This window comes from Crinia signifera, chromosome 1 (genome assembly GCF_055691185.1).
Source record: "Crinia signifera chromosome 1, ASM5569118v1, whole genome shotgun sequence".
NCBI lineage: Eukaryota > Metazoa > Chordata > Amphibia > Anura > Myobatrachidae > Crinia > Crinia signifera.
This window is the reverse complement of record NC_139217.1, coordinates 165,572,201-165,588,118: the sequence shown is the minus strand read 5'-3', so window position 1 is coordinate 165,588,118 and position 15,918 is coordinate 165,572,201. Positions and strand designations below refer to the sequence as shown.

Genomic DNA, 15,918 nt, shown 5'->3' with positions numbered 1-15,918 from the left:
GGCGTGGAGTTGAGAATAGAATAGTGTGGCGAGCGCAGCGAGCCACCGAGCCCGAAGCGTGGCGAGCGCAGCGAGCCCCGCGAGGGGACGCGGATACCTTCACAGTTATACGCGTCCCCTCGCGGACTTCACAGGTGTCCGTGGCGACGCCGACACCTGTGAAGCCCGCGAAGGGACGCGTTTACCTGTGAAGGTATCCGCGTCCCCTCGCGGGGCTCGCTGCGCTCGCCACGCTTCGGGCTCGGTGGCTCGCTGCGCTCGCCACACTATTCTATTCTCAACTCCACGCCGACGTGGATAGTAGGGCATGAAAAGGTCGGAGGACGCGTACCGCCGCCCCTCGCGGGCTCGCTGCGCTCGCCACGCTTCGGGTTGGCGTGGATCGTGGGGTGGCGTAAAAAAATTGGGGTGACATTTAAGGGTCAATTGGGTCTATTTGGGCTCTGTAGCCCATTTAACATTGATTCCTATGGGAAAATCGCGGGCATTGAGGCATTTAACATTAAAATCGCGATCAATTAGGCTTTTTAACATTGTTCCCTATGGGAAAATCGCGGTGATCGCGGGTACACGATTTTGATGTACCCGCGATTTACCCGCGATTTTTTACCCCCGACGCCCGCGATTCTGATCGCGGGCGCCGTTCTAGGTAAAGAGTACCATTATACACATCATTAACCTCTTAAGTGGTATGCCTGGAAATTTTCCGGGCTCAGCTGTGCTGCTGCAGCGGGTTGTCCCCGAAAATTTCCGGGCATACCACAAATATGAAATAGGTGTGCGCCAGTGGTGTCCAGGTGTGCACCACTGGCGCATCCCCAGCCCCTACAATCACCTGTGCTCCGGCGATCGTACACCGGAGCTGTTCTAACCCCTGCCGCTCCCCCAGCCTGTAGCTGCCAGCCATTATGTAGGCGGCAGGCTCGGGGATGTTCGGGGCGGCTCGGGGGGACTCAGGAGCACTCAGGCGCCCTAGTCCTCCTGAGCCGCCGTGAAACAGCCCCGAGTCTGCCGCCTGTGTGATGACTGACAGGCGGCAGGGGAAAGCGGCGACAGGGGAGCTCCGGCGTACTAACGCCGGAGCGAAGGTGAGGGGGGCGGAGGAGCAGCTAATGATCTGTGGTGGGTTTTGCTGGGGCAGGACAAACCTGCCCTGGTAGGTTTGTCCTGCCCCAGCAAAACCCACCACTGAAGGGGTTAATTATTATAATTATTATTATAGACTATTTTTGTGATGTGTATAATTGATTTTTGTAATTATTTTTACTTGTATCTGTATATGTATATATATACACAAGAGAAAGGACTCACTCTCCAGACAAATTTATGCAAATAAAATCAGCTGTGTATTAAATTTTCATATGCAGCAGAAATAAAGTTGATACTCAACGTTAGCGTTTCAGTCCGAACAGGACCTTCCTCAGGACAACCAATGCATCCATAGTAGGGTGAAGCACAGCGTGGACCACACAGCAGGTTCCTACAGCTGTAGCACCTATGTTTTTATATAGTGTGGAGCGGTGTCCACCAATATGTAGCAGCAATGGAGTGGATTTGGAATGGAGTGTCCACCAATATGTAGCAGCAATGGAGTGGATTTGGAAGGTAGGCTTCCGCGCACAGTGGGGGATTGCTGACACAGGTGATAGATGATGTCCACAGCAGATAAGTGGTCCACACACGATATCCAGAGGCTTGGAATCAGCACCTAACGCATTTCACTGCGCCCTGCAGCTTTATCAAAGGTGCAGGGTGCAGTGAAACGCGTTAGGTGCTGATTCCAAGCCTCTGCACGCGTTAGGTGCTGATTCCAAGCCTCTGCACAGGAGCTCCAGGTGACCCAAACATATCATCTATCACCTGTGTCAGCGATCCCCCACTGTGCGCGGAAGCCTACCTTCCATATCCACTCCATTGCTGCTACATATTGGTGGACCCCGCTCCAAGGACCCCTCTGGTTACCTGTTTGACAGCTACTCACCTCAATAGGAGGACAGAAATATCTCAGTGAGCGGAAACTCCAGTTTTCCTCCAGCGGCAACTAACAGCGCTGTAACCGGGACAGTGATTAACTACAACTCTGCTGATAATTAACCCCATGCATGCCTAATTTTTTCTAAAAGTTTTGCAAAGTATATGTGCTTTAATCTATTGCTGGACACAGCACAGAACAGCTACCAAGTATTCCATATCTCCTTGTGCAAAAAATACATAGCACATTAAGGATAAAAGATACTTTGATTTTGCACCATTTGCTACATGTGCATTATTAGGTTTTTTACCATACACATTTCACCGGCCGGTGTTTCTATTTTTAAAATTGATTAATCATTGTGATAACTGTATTAATAAATTTGTATTTTGTTTTTTACAAAATAATATGTGTCTATAGTGTCTCTTAGCGCCGTCTACTTTGTTTATAGTTTGTTTTCCGTTCAAGAGGGGTTGAGTATCCCCCCTAGACGGCAGCAGGGACAATAAGTATTTCCAGCGCTCTGCTATCCTTTTTTCTTTGTCTGATACTCTTAGTTGTATCCTGCATCACTTGCATCAAAACTGGTTCTCCTTGTGTTAATGGAAAGGAGACAAAAGAATGTTGAGAGGATGACATAGGTTTAGGAGATTTCACCATTTCATTCCTCTGCTTATCTAACAACTGCACTAAAGCAGTAACTGACCTGCCAAGAGCCGTAGCCCACGCTGGTTCTGTCTCCTCTACCCTCTGAGTTGTAGCACCCATGGGTCTCACAGCTGCGCAAGCAAGGCACATATCCCCTTGAATCATCTGTTCAGGGGTTAATACTAGTGCACAAACTCTGCACACGCTCAATGTGCTAAGGGCTCTCTCCCCCAAGGCTGCAGACTGCAGCCTTGATTAATTATCACACAGTGCAAAATGACAGGTGAATAGTACCTAGTCAATCTATAGCCAGCACTTATCTGTCTGAAGCCTTTGGACACTTCCTCCGGATAGTGGGGATGGCGATGCCCAGGAGAATCAATCACTCTGCATGATACAGCATTTCAGCTCCGCAGCCAGCGTCTTCCAAAACGGCACCAAGCAGAGTGAGGGAAGAGACCATCTGTCCATGCTACAGCGGGGTCTGTGGTAATTTGGTACCAAACTACCCCCTGTAGCCACTCCCAGTATGCCGATTCTCCTAACCCAAGTGTCTCCCCTTCATTCTGGGACCACTTGGATTTGCCCGCAGGCTCTGTCGCAAGCTGCTATCTCTATAGAGAATTCAGCTTGCAAGCCCTGTGGAAAATGACAACCGCCGCCATCACGGAGCACCGGTCCCCCATGATCCCCCCTGCGAGGAGCCGGTTCAGGGACACTCCAGGCAGCCTCTCCAAAGAGACTGAAAAGCGCTGCACAGAAACCAGACAGTGTCTCTCTGTGCGCAGGGAGCTGACAGGACGCGCTTTTGTCAGCCCCTGCTGCACTGACAACACTGTTTCCTACCTGACTAACGTTCGCATGCGAATTCGCATGTATCACCCAACTGCTCCCATTGCGCATGTGCAGTGTACGCAATGCACATGTGCAAACTGCGAAATTCCTATTCGCAAGCAATCTTCCAAGCGGTTTCTGTCGTCCGAGCGAAGGTTTAGCCAGTAGGCGTGATGTGGGCGTTTGTATGGGCGCGTCCAGTATAATGAGCAAAACTGGGCGTACACATGGGCGTTCACTTCGAGTGGTGGGTTTGCTTTCGCATGACTGCAACAGGGATTGTTCCCACACGAACTCCAAAACTTTCGCAAGCTCAAAGCAGGTTTTCAGTTTAGCACACCAAACTTCTTGTGAACTGCTCATTCGTACGCTTAAAACACAGTAGCGAAATGGGGAAATCAATAGCACCTGAACACCATTGTGACCAATTATTGGTTGATTGTGACAATCATTTAACTCTGCTCCACTTCAGTTTGCATCACAAAACCAAACAAGTGTTAGCAGACACATTTAAATTATTATGGTAAGGTGAATTGTAGGCCACAAATGCAAATGCACTTAACACATTTATTAATTGCCCTTATATAACATACCTTTATGTACATTTTCAATCTGCCATGTGTAGCATGTTTGCACTGTCAACATTAGTCGACATGTGTCAACTCACATATGCAACATATATATTAGGGACAGGAGCATGTTCGCACGCACACTGTGGTGCATGTGAAAATGTGTTGGCGCGTGCGAGCAGTTTTAATTGCACGCAATGAAAGGCCACACCCTTTTTTTGTATGGGTGCGAACGCATGAGTTCGCAAGCCCTATAGGCGTGACTCTGCAAGATGCGTACGTGCTGTTATCAAGTGTAACACTGCGTGCGTGTGTGCATGCGAACAAATGAACCTGAATAAGGGCCTAAGTGTAAAATTAATAAAAAAAAAAACACCTATCTCAATCTTCTGGCTGCCCTGCAGCCCTTTCACCATAGCACCCACTCCGGTGGGCATCTAAAACAAACGGAGGATTCTGGGATGCAGAGGGAGGAGCCTACCTCTCAAAGCTTTTAGCATAGGTGCCTGGCTCCTCCGGACCCTCCTACATCCCAATGTGAGCTGTGCCACCAGGACCATTGAAAGAGAAAATTTGTTTGCTGAATTATCACGTCTAATTAAATTTTGATGTACTTTACATGAGGACATACTCAAACACTCGTTATACTTTGTCCACCAATTAGTTGCTACAGATACATACTGTAATGTATGCCAATTAATTTGTACAGATGCATACTGCAGGATACTAAATTATTTATGGTCCTATAGTTGAATCCTCTTGAGTAAGCCAAAGCAGATCACATAAGGAAACATTTGGTCCTATTATTGCCACTTTGCCGTACTCTAGATCAGGGGTGCTAAAACTATTTTTCTCTAGGACCACATCAGACAATAAAAAAATATTACAAGACCCCAGCAAGATACTTCTGAATGGCTGCCACATGTGTGGTCAGTGAAGTGACCCCTTTTGTGACAGGGAGGCAGTAGGTAATGGGGGGGATGGAAAAGGGTGACAGGAGGATGGAAGATGGAAGCAGTGGGTGTTTACTTAATGAGTTATACCCTGTCCCCCCTCCACAGACACATTAGCCTGATGATCAGCAACATAGAGTTGTGACCCCATGCTGAGGTGGTCGGGACCCACAGTTTGAGAACCACTGCTCTATATTAATGACAGGTGGACACTATATTCTTCTCACTGCTCAGCTATTCATCACATGAGAATCTAGCAAGTCTGAAAGGAAGATTAAGATGAACTTAAAATGAGTTAAATTAGATTGCCCATGTCCGCTTCAGGCAGATAGGGTTAGGGTGTTCAGTAGCAAATGTGTCTCGTGCACAAAAGGGGGAAGCGGGCACAAGTGCAACTCATGCACAATATTGGAGGCATTTGCCAGTGCCATGTTACATACTGGCAAATGCCTCCTTTTCAAACCCCCATTATCCACGTGTTACGCGTCCCCCCGACCTGTTCATACCCCCACTATCCACGTCGGCCTCGAGTTGATTTTCTAAAGTGTGGCGAGCGTAGCGAGCTCCGAGAGGGGACGTGGATTACTTTACATGTATTCCGCGTCCGCTCGCCACTCTTCGGGCTCGGTGGCTCACTGTGCTCGCCACACTTTATAAAAGCAACTCCACGCCGACGTGGATAGTGGAAGTATGATCAGATCAGGGGGACGCGTAACGTGTCCGCTCACCAGGCTTTGGGCTGGCGTGGATAGTGGCAGTGTTTCAGGAAAACAATCACACCTGCCATATCATCGGACTACGGTAACTGCGTAACGCTGACTGACTACACTGGCCGCGAGAATACTACGCTGAATCTGACAGGGACTCTGACTATATGCTGGCCGCGGGAGCACTTTGCCGATTCTGACAAACTACGCTGGCCGCGGGAACACTACGCTTATTCTGACAGGGATACTGCACTAACTACGTAACGGGCGCCGTGCTATTACACAGGCTGGGAAACCTTGTAACCTAGCATTTATGTAGATGTTACTTTGACTTCTACCACCTTTCTATACCCCTTCATGGCAATTGTATTCCCTCTTTCAGCAGTATAACACACCCACTACACTGCATAAAATATTCAGGAATGGTTTGAGGAACTCTACAAAGAGTAAAAGGTGGTGACTTGGCTTCCAAATTCCAGAGATCTCAATCCAACGTACAGTATTGGAGAAAAACATCTGATCAATGGAGACCCCACATGGCAAGTTACAGGATATACAAGATCTGCTGCCAACATTGCAGAGCCATATACCACAGGACACCTTCACAGGTCTTGTCAAATCTGCCTCAAGAGAAAAGTTGTTTTGACAGCCTGAGGGGGACCTACACAATGGCCCTTATTCTGATCGGTGCGGCCGGATCCGAATATGCGGCCAGGACCGTGCGTGCGAAACCCCGCCTTCCATACGGATCGCCAACTCCGTCCGTACGCGGTAAGAAGCTGGCCGAACGGACCGCACGTGTATTTTTCATGGAATACGCCTAGTCCATCTCAGGGAACCTCCCCCATCATTCGATGGTCGCAGACCATTGAATGCAGGACCGAGTGGTCCACCAGCTCCCGCAACCTCAGACCACACGGACATGTTTCCGTGCAAAAGCAGGGATCTGGGCGGGCAGCTGACATCCGGCGATGTCATATGTCCGCCCCCTACACGTGCGTCACGGCCGCATTACCATACGTACGCCCAGCATTTTCATGGGAACGCCCATGAAACGCGGGACGTATGCATATGGTAATGAGCCCAAATAGCCCTTCACCCCCCTTTCCACCCCCTGTTCGGAGTGTTCACATTTCATGCGGGATTTGGCTGTACGCCCCGCTCGCACATGCGCAGAGACGCCTCTGCACATGCGCAGACACAAAACATTGGCGGCACGAACGCACGCGGATATTACCGCACCAACCAGAATAAGGACCAATATTAGGTAGGGGGTTTTAATGTCATGAATGATCGATGTATGTGGCATAATTTTACTGAAGAACACTACTAACAGAAATACACTTGATGAAACATTTTAACCTCAATTACTGTTAAAACACAATTTTTTATATTTATGTTTGGTACTTGTTTCCTAGCACGGCGCCGCCGATTTTAATTGTATGCAATCGGGTTGCAAAATTCGGGCCAATCGCACCGCATGCAACCAAATTGCATGCGATGGACCAGATTTTTTACATTGGAACCAATGTTAAATGGTCCCCGAGACCCGATTTTACATTGGCACCAATGTTAAATGCCCCCCAGGCCCCATTTTTCAGTGTATGCCCCCCCCCCCCGTTGTTAAAACCACGCCACAATACACATGAACCCGAAGCGTGGTGAGCGCAGCGAGCCCGCGTCCTCCGACTTTTTCATACCCCCACTATCTACGTTGGCGTGGAGTTGATTTTATATAGTGCAGCGAGCTCAGTGAGCCACCGAGCCCGAAGCGTGGCAAGCGGACGCGCATTACTTCAGACGTATTACGCATACGATATATTGGCCGCCGTGAAACTAAACAAGTACCAAATCATGTAAAAAAAATGGTCTGGGGTCCCTGCCATGAGCACAACCAGTCCTAGGCTGTCCTGACTTCTCAAATACTAGGGGGAAAAAATTACATAATGTTCCCTTTTATTTAAAAAAAAAAACAGCACCTGGTTCTTGGGCCAGTCCTGGTTCCCACAATACGAGGGACACAATGAGTAGGGGTCCCCCATATTTTGCGGACCAGCACTGGGCTCCACTGGCAGGGGGTGTAATACCATAGCCAGGGGACACACTAGACTGGGTCCTATGGCCAAAGCATTACTCTCCCTAACTAGTCAGCCAATGCTGGGAGTTTTTGGGGAGGGCACCCCAGGCTTGGGCTGAAGCCCGGGGCTATCCCCTGCACCCTAGCATAGCTAGGTTGATAGTTAGTTTTAACAGTAATATTGTCCTTTACAGTAGGACTACAGGACCCAAGCAAGCCTGCCCCACATGCTGATACTTGGGAGAACCACAGGTACCAGCATGTGGGGCATTAAAGGCCCATCGGAACCTATAGCCCCACCTGTAAAGGAAATAACATAAAACCACAAATACAGGTTTAAAAATAGTTTTATTAAACTGGTTCTTCTTTCTTCACCCAGGGGGACCCAGCCCCCCAGGGCTTCTGCGATGTCTTTTGCATGGCCACCGCCTCCCAGGACTTGGTCTTTAGGAGCTCTTCTCTGCTCCTCCTCTGCCGTCAGACTGCCTGCCCCCTGTCTCAAGCTGGCTAATATAGCCAGTTCTAGGGGGTGGGGCAGTGATACAGCAAGCCGTGATTGGCTGGCCGTGGCCATTTTGAAATTCTTTTCTTTTTTTCCCCTCCGCTCCCGCTGATGGATGAGGGGACAGTGACAGACACCCCTGGGGACCAGGACCACCGCAACCAGTGTGAGTTATGCAGATGGAGGGGTGAAGGGTGCCACAGGTGTGGGAGAGGCAGGGTCCGAGGAGTCAGGTTGCTGCATCGACGGCTCAGAAGGCCCTACTCATCTGCCCGTGCCACACATGTGGGGGATAAGCAGGAGCTTCTGAGCGAGTAGTCTATACACAGCGATTTACATGCGATTTCAGGCATTTGCAATGCCTGAATGTCATCCTATGTGTAGTGCCCTTAAAAAACTGATAAAAATCATTAATATCTAAACCAATGCTACTATGTGACTTAGATGTATTTGGACAAAAAAAAAGCATACAGAACACTAGCAGAGTCGCACAGAACTTGTCCGATCACTCCCGCAAGGCCTCTCTAACAGGATCCAGATAGGTTGAAAGTTCATAGGTGGACACTGACATGGCCGACAAAGTCAAAAGGTCAATATGGCAATGGTCAACACATGAAAAGTTCGACATGAGTGTTTTAGGGAAAAAAAAATTTGTACCTTTCATACTTCACCATCCATGTGGCCTTTGGTTAGCAACAGTAAAGTCTTGCCGAAGTATGGTAAGCAAAGTGGTACACTAATTTGGGGTCCATTATATGAAATCTATAGAATAACACAAAAAAACTTAAAAACCCAATGATGACTTTTTCGACAATTTCCATGTGGAGCTTTAGCTTGTGTTGTCTTTTTGTGAATGTCATCCTTGTGCCCGTTGACCCGATATACCAATTACCCCCTCTCCTATGAAGTGGCGTGTTGAGGCTAGATGTAGGAGATTACATCTTAAAAGATTAGCCATTTCTACTAAAAGGAGGCACTATTTGTGTTCTTGCAGATCTACAAACTTCTTGAAGAGATCTCTCAGAAATGATCATTTAACTGACAAAAGATGAATTTGTATGTGTTTTCAATAAATGAGTAAGCAGGAAAAACAATCCAATGGGAAATTCTGTTTTGGTGTAAAATCAGTACATGTACAGTAGCATTAGGAAACCATTGTTTTCCTTGTGTGACATTTCCATAAGATCATATTAAACATTTAATTCTGCAAAGGCAAGGTAGACAAACAAAGCAACTTTTAAAACACAATGTAATGTTTAAATATCAATTACTTTAAGAAAGCAAAAAGTAACAATTGATAGATAGATCTATATCTATATATCTATTCTAAATTGACAATTAAGAATTGGTCGCAGATACATGTTGCAAAAATGTGTTGTAATGTGCTACAACTGAATTTTAATTACACTATGTAATATGTATGATACCTGCGGCCTAAATTTTTTACTTATGGTATATACAACCTCATTTATGTAGTAATGTAATAATTGTATAAGTATTAATGTACAATAATGCAAAAGAGCATATAATAACAATAAAATTGTAACATGAAAATGCTAAAATTTCATTTTACACAACAATAACTTACATTGTTTAGTATTAACATTAAACAGACATCCTTTAAACAAATTTGGCAACATCTGTGAATAAAGAAATGACATATGTTTTTCAGTTTATTCTTCATAGTTTCCTCACATTGGGGTCACACCAGACAGAGAGACGATGGTGAATGTAAGCATAGCTTCCTTGTTCTCTAGATTCGTTATAGTATGCACATTACCTGGAGGTAAAAAATAAACATTACACTGCTTAAAGTCTTGTATCTTGCAATGGTCTTTATCTTAAACATAAAAAGATATTGTAGGTTTCAATGGAAGCAGACTCCCACACAATCCCCCCCCCCCCATAGGCCTAGAGCAAAGGTGCGCAGTCTAACGTATCGGTAGTCTTCAACCTGCGCCCAATACAGAGGTTGTAGCCCCCTGATTTATTTCCAACAGAGGGGCTTCTGAAGAATATAGAGTTCAAAGGTAGACCATAACATTTAGAAGAGAGTTTACAAAATGTTTTACTGGAGGGGGTCAAATATATTTGAAATAATAATTATTTTATGTTTGACGAGGAATATTATATCCAAAAAATTGGGACAGCAATGGGCACCAGGTTTGCTCCCAGCTATGCCAACCTTTTCATGGGACAATGGGAATTGGAACATGTCTGGGACGGCAATCTGCTGGGAGCGAGCCTGGTGTCATGGACACGCTATATAGACGATGTCCTATTCATATGGAGTGGAGATCAAGAATCCCTTAACAACTTCTGTACCCATCTGAATAATAACGATGTTAACATAGAAATTTCCTTTGACATTAGTAATAATACTGTCAATTTTCTAGATATTACCATTTATGAGGAGGAGGGTGTTTTATAAACAAAAACTTACACCAAACCCACTGACTCCCAAACAAATATCGATATCAATAGTTGTCATTATAAAAATTGGCTAGACTCCATTCCATCTGGCAAGCTTAAACGTTTAAAAAGAAACTGCACAGATCCTAACAAATATGCAGAGCAAGCAGATATAATGATCAACAAGTTCAGGAGCAATGGATATAAGAAAGAGATAGTGGAAAAAGCAAGAGAGACAGTGGGGTGTATAGATAGAAAACTCCTCCTACAAAATAAAGTATGTGAACAACCAGGCCTAACCAACGAAACAAATCCATATAGGTGGGCCTTCATAACGGAATATAATTAACAGCATATTTTAGTGGAAAAATCTTTTAAAAAACATTGGCAGAATTTAAAATTAGACCCGATTTTAGGACCCAACCTCCCAGACAAACCACGTATTATCTATCGCAAAACCCAAAATCTGGGTAATAACTTAACTCAGAGTATCTACCCAGCTAAGCAAACTAAGAAGGGCATAAAAACTAAAGGTTTCCATCGCTGTGGAGTTTGCATTGCATGTAAAAATGTACCAAGCAATGCAAGAAAGTTTGAGGAGGTTGAAGTCAATGGTGTGAAGCTCAAAATCAACGAATTTATCACTTGTCACACAAAGAATGTAATATATTTGATTCGATGCTCCTGTGACTTATGCTACATTGGGAGAACTTCCCGCCCACTTAAAGTAAGGATGGGAGAACATGTGCGCAATATAAGGAAGGGCCTAGAAACCCACTCCTTATCCCAGCACTTTAAAATTAAACATAATAGTTCCACCACCAGTATAAAAAATATTATAGGTATTAAGATGGTGGAAGGCAACTGTAGACGCCGGGACATAGATGTGCAATTAGCTAAAAGTGAAATGAAGTTGATATATGAGCTTGACAGCTTGAAACCACATGGAATCAACTCGGACTTCGAGCTGAAGTGGTTTTTATAAATTATGATGGTTTTATGAGAACACACTTGCGGCTTTTATTTATGTGAATTTTTTCTTCTTTTTTAACAATATGTGTTGGGATTGTATTTATTCAGTATTAATTCAGCAGGTGGATCAATGTACCCTTTGGACACCTGCCAATATCACTTGAATTGAATGCATCTTTTTTTATTTGTTTTTTTAGAATTTATGCCGGGGATTCCAGGATTGCGGGAGTCCATGACCAGAAGTGTGTATTAAGTAATACCGGCATTGGAAGCACAGGGAAACTAACTTCCGACCATAGATACAGAGTTAATACTCTGACTAACGCCAGGATCCAGGGGAATTTACTCGCCGGAAATGACGGACCGGCTTCGATAGCCGGAAGCCGTCATATGACGACTTCCGGTCACCGAGCACAGCGGCGTGGCGAGAAAAGAACATTGACGCTCATTGGTGGACTAACCATCTACATCGCTACTTAAGAGCGGACTTGTCAGAGGGAATCTTATGCCTTGATAAAGACCTAAGGAGTAGGTTGAAACGCGTTGGCCAGGAAGGACCAGAAAGAGTGTCAGAGGACGCGATCTCCATATTGGGACTTGGTTACCAGAAAGCCTGCCCGGGAAGTCACCTGGTATTTACATCATTCCAAGCCTATGTTGAACTGTTTATTATATGCAGTTCAACTATTTATGGTAAAAGCGCACTTTGCACTTTATCTGTCCATGAAAAGACTCTGAATTTTTTTTTACTTGTATCTTTCTGTGTGAACTGTATGATTTTAATGTGGTAGATGTCTTAATTAAAACTGTATGACGCTATATTTCCCTTCTAGCTTTTATGATTTACATACTACCGAACCTATTGTGGACCATTGGAGAAATACCTCTATCCTCAAGGATATTGTCAAAAAGAAAAATTATAAGTATCCATCCTAAGCGCTGGTGAAGGGTTGTGTCACCACTTTTGTATTTTTGCATGTCTATTTTGGAGATATAGGACTATCTCAGTACAACACTTTTGTTGGTAAGCTGTTCAATCAGAGGTCTGTCACTCAGGTGCCAAAAGGGAGGGGCAATTCTGGTTAGGAAAACAACATTTTGTATCCCAATTGCACACTGAGTGAGAGATATCTACATAATAATCAGATAACACAGAGATTTTGGTTGCGTATATCTGCAGATATAGGGCTAAGCCCCCAGGCCGTACGTCAAGGCATCTCTGTCACTGGGGGTCACTAATACTGGGTATGGGTCTGGGGTGTGGGCCCCCAACATGCCGACACAGGCTGAGTACTCCAGGGCAGCACACAAATGAAAATTAGTAGGGGTTAATAAGAAGCACATAGGTGCTATGTAGGGAAGTGAAGGTGTGATTAAAATACAAAATATATACAATGTGATAGGAAAAAATAAGTGTTAATAAAGTGTTAGGGTGTGCTAACCTGGAGCAGACCAGCCCTACCAACACAGGGGGCACCACACTCCCAAACCCATCCCATTAGCAATAACAATAATGTCTGGGCTTAATAGCCCAGTGTAAGGCCACATGATAATGGCTTACAACATCTGAGAGCCAGCTTACCTGGAGCTACCCCTGGCTTCTCCAATGGCACTCAGGTGTCAGCAATCCCTCCTAATGCTGACCCATCTATGCCTCTCTCAACTGCACAACACTTTTGTTGGTAAGCTGCTCAATCAGAGGTCTGTCACTCAGGTGCCAAAAGGGAGGGGCAATTCTGGTTAGGAAAACAACATTTTGCATCCCAATTGCACACTGAGTGAGAGATATCTACATAATAATCAAATAACACAGAGATTTTGGTTGCATATATCTGCAGATATAGGGCTAAGCCCCCAGGCCGTACGTCAAGGCATCACTGTGTTATCTGATTATTATGTAGATATCTCTCACTCAGTGTGCAATTGGGATACAAAATGTTGTTATCCGAACTATCTCAGTACACTGCTCTCCTCAGCCGCTGGGTGCGCATCAGTACTATCTTTCCAAACTCACCTTTTCCACAGACCATAACATTATTCAGCATAAGGCGTACTGAAAAGTAGTCACCAGGAACGGGTCCGGAGAAGGCAGACAATGTGGTACCAGGGGACTGATAAAAATCCAAAAGCCATATTTGAAACCAGAAAATGAAGATTTGAGTCAAAGTATCTTGGCACTAGTCTGGGCCAGATTATTAGTGTGACATCATGTCTGGCACAATTATACCAAAAAATTGTAAATCGAGCAGCATGCACATCCCTAAGAGAAAGCCTGCAGCTACCAGGGAGAGGAGTCACAGATGTCTGCAAAGCTGCCAGGGAGAGGGAACATCAGCCAGCCACACAGATGCTGGGCAGAAGAGATGAAGAATTGTATCAGCCGGCCACAGCATTGCAGCTCTGGTAGAGCCCCCAAAAATGGTTAAGTTCCGGTGCACTATGACAAAGCCATCCAATCAGTGTTAATCAAATTACTGCAATTAGCAGAGACCCAAGAACATATAACATCTTTATAGTGTCAGTGCCAGTACAGTTAACTTTCTTATATATTGGACACCTATAAATTTGGGCAGGCGAGTCCTGCATAATATAACATACTATGATCAGCACAGCTTTAATTTAATTATATATGGGTTTAAGGTTCCTGCAAATTCATAAAGAAATACATCCTTTATTTTTTATTCAATGTTAAGCAAAACAAACTGATTTTCCAAAAGAGTCAAGAAGTTTTTCTCTGTAAATCTCTGATAATTTCTTTTAAAATAGGTTCAGTACGAAATGCCAATGTTCAGGATCCTGACAGTCACATAGAATACTCAATGAGATCCATCGGCTATCTCTAATACCCCTTTCACACTGCAGCTCTTAAATGGGTATATTGCAGTTTTTTTGCCTTTTAAAATGGGTAGAGCTGCAGTGTGAAAGCTCCAGGGTGTTTTAACCGTTTAAGAAATACCGGTATAAAAAAAGGTTAAAAAGCAGGGTCCTAGCCGTTTTTTATGCAGTGTGAACGGCTCTATTTCTATGGCTTGAAACGTGTTCCTTGGGGGTTAAACGGGTTGAATGTGTGAATGGTATTACATGCTATTTAAAACAGTTTTCACCTGCAATGTGAAAGTGGCTCAGACCCGTTTTAAATACAGTTTTGAAATACCGGATCTTAAACGTTTAGGCAATGTGAAAGCAGCATAATTCACCCCTCCCCTTTCCTTCTGCAGTTTAACCCTAACCGGCCCATCCCGCAATGTAACCCCAACCCTCCTGCTAGTGCCTAATCCCAACACTTACCATTGGGAATTGTTGGCATTGTGACCGTCAGGATTCTGACAGTTGGGAATCAGTCTACATCCCCTTTTTAACTACAGTATGCAATAGCAATTTGCATGGATTGATTTCTAGAGACCAATAAAAAAAAAAAAGACCAAAAGGAGCCCAATTTACAAAATATAGTGCTTATGCAAACAATTGCAGTATTAAGGGAAATCTTCTGAAATCTTACTATTAATAAGATACTTCTAATGGGCCCTACATAATGGGAGATTCAGCATGAGAGATTTCACTCTCTCAGATGAGCCACATACAGAGAGATTTGTGTCAGATTCATAATGGGAGATTCAGCATGATCGATTTCAAAACTGTCACAACTGTCACAGAAAGTGACGTAAAAAACTGCACAAAAAAACAAATCAGGAAGAACTCATCGACCATACAGATGGAGCCAGCTACCCTCTTGCTGGCGAATCGCCAGATTGTCTCCGCTGGCAATACGCCAGCGGCGAGGCACTCCATCTGACTAAGACGCGCGTGCGTCTCACACGTACGCGCGTCTCAGTTTCCGGGCGGCGGGGCAACGGGAACCCTGTCCGTCTCCACTTCAGGGAAACGGACAGGGTTAACAGGGTTAGGTGGGAGAGCTGGGAGGCGGTGGGGACCCCGGCTGACCGCCGGCAGGGACCCGGGGGAAGCGCCGTCGGAAGGGGACGCACGCGCGTCCCCTTTCGCAGATCAGATGGCGGCTGGCGGGGGATGGCAGCTGGCGATTCTTCCGCCATCCCCTACAAAGCTCCATCTGGTGATCATTAGGTCAACCATTTTACCATGTTGACTAGTAGTGGTCAACTTATTGACTGTCCCCTGTTGACCTAAGGTCTGGATACCTGCGTCAGTATCTCTTCATGGTAAGTGAGGAGGCAGACTGAGCAGCATTATAGAAGGCTGAAGGTGCATAATAAAATCATTGGTGACCAGTGGCTTTACATAAATAAAGATTGG

At 45.2% G+C, this 15,918-nt stretch overlaps 1 protein-coding gene across 2 annotated transcripts in view; it reads right to left on the bottom strand.

The window, feature by feature from the left end:
• Window positions 1-9,715: 9,715 nt before the first annotated feature.
• LOC146063684 (uncharacterized) overlaps window positions 9,716-15,918 on the bottom strand; it is a 137,300-nt gene continuing 131,097 nt past the window's right edge. The window contains exon 26 of one of the 2 annotated variants that reach the window (XM_083176296.1): window positions 9,716-10,048. In XM_083176296.1, coding sequence (XP_083032422.1) covers window positions 9,954-10,048 — 95 coding nt within the window. In that variant the 3' untranslated portion in view covers window positions 9,716-9,953. The remainder of the gene's footprint in view (window positions 10,049-15,918) is intronic. The other variant, XM_083176287.1, reaches the window with a different exon arrangement.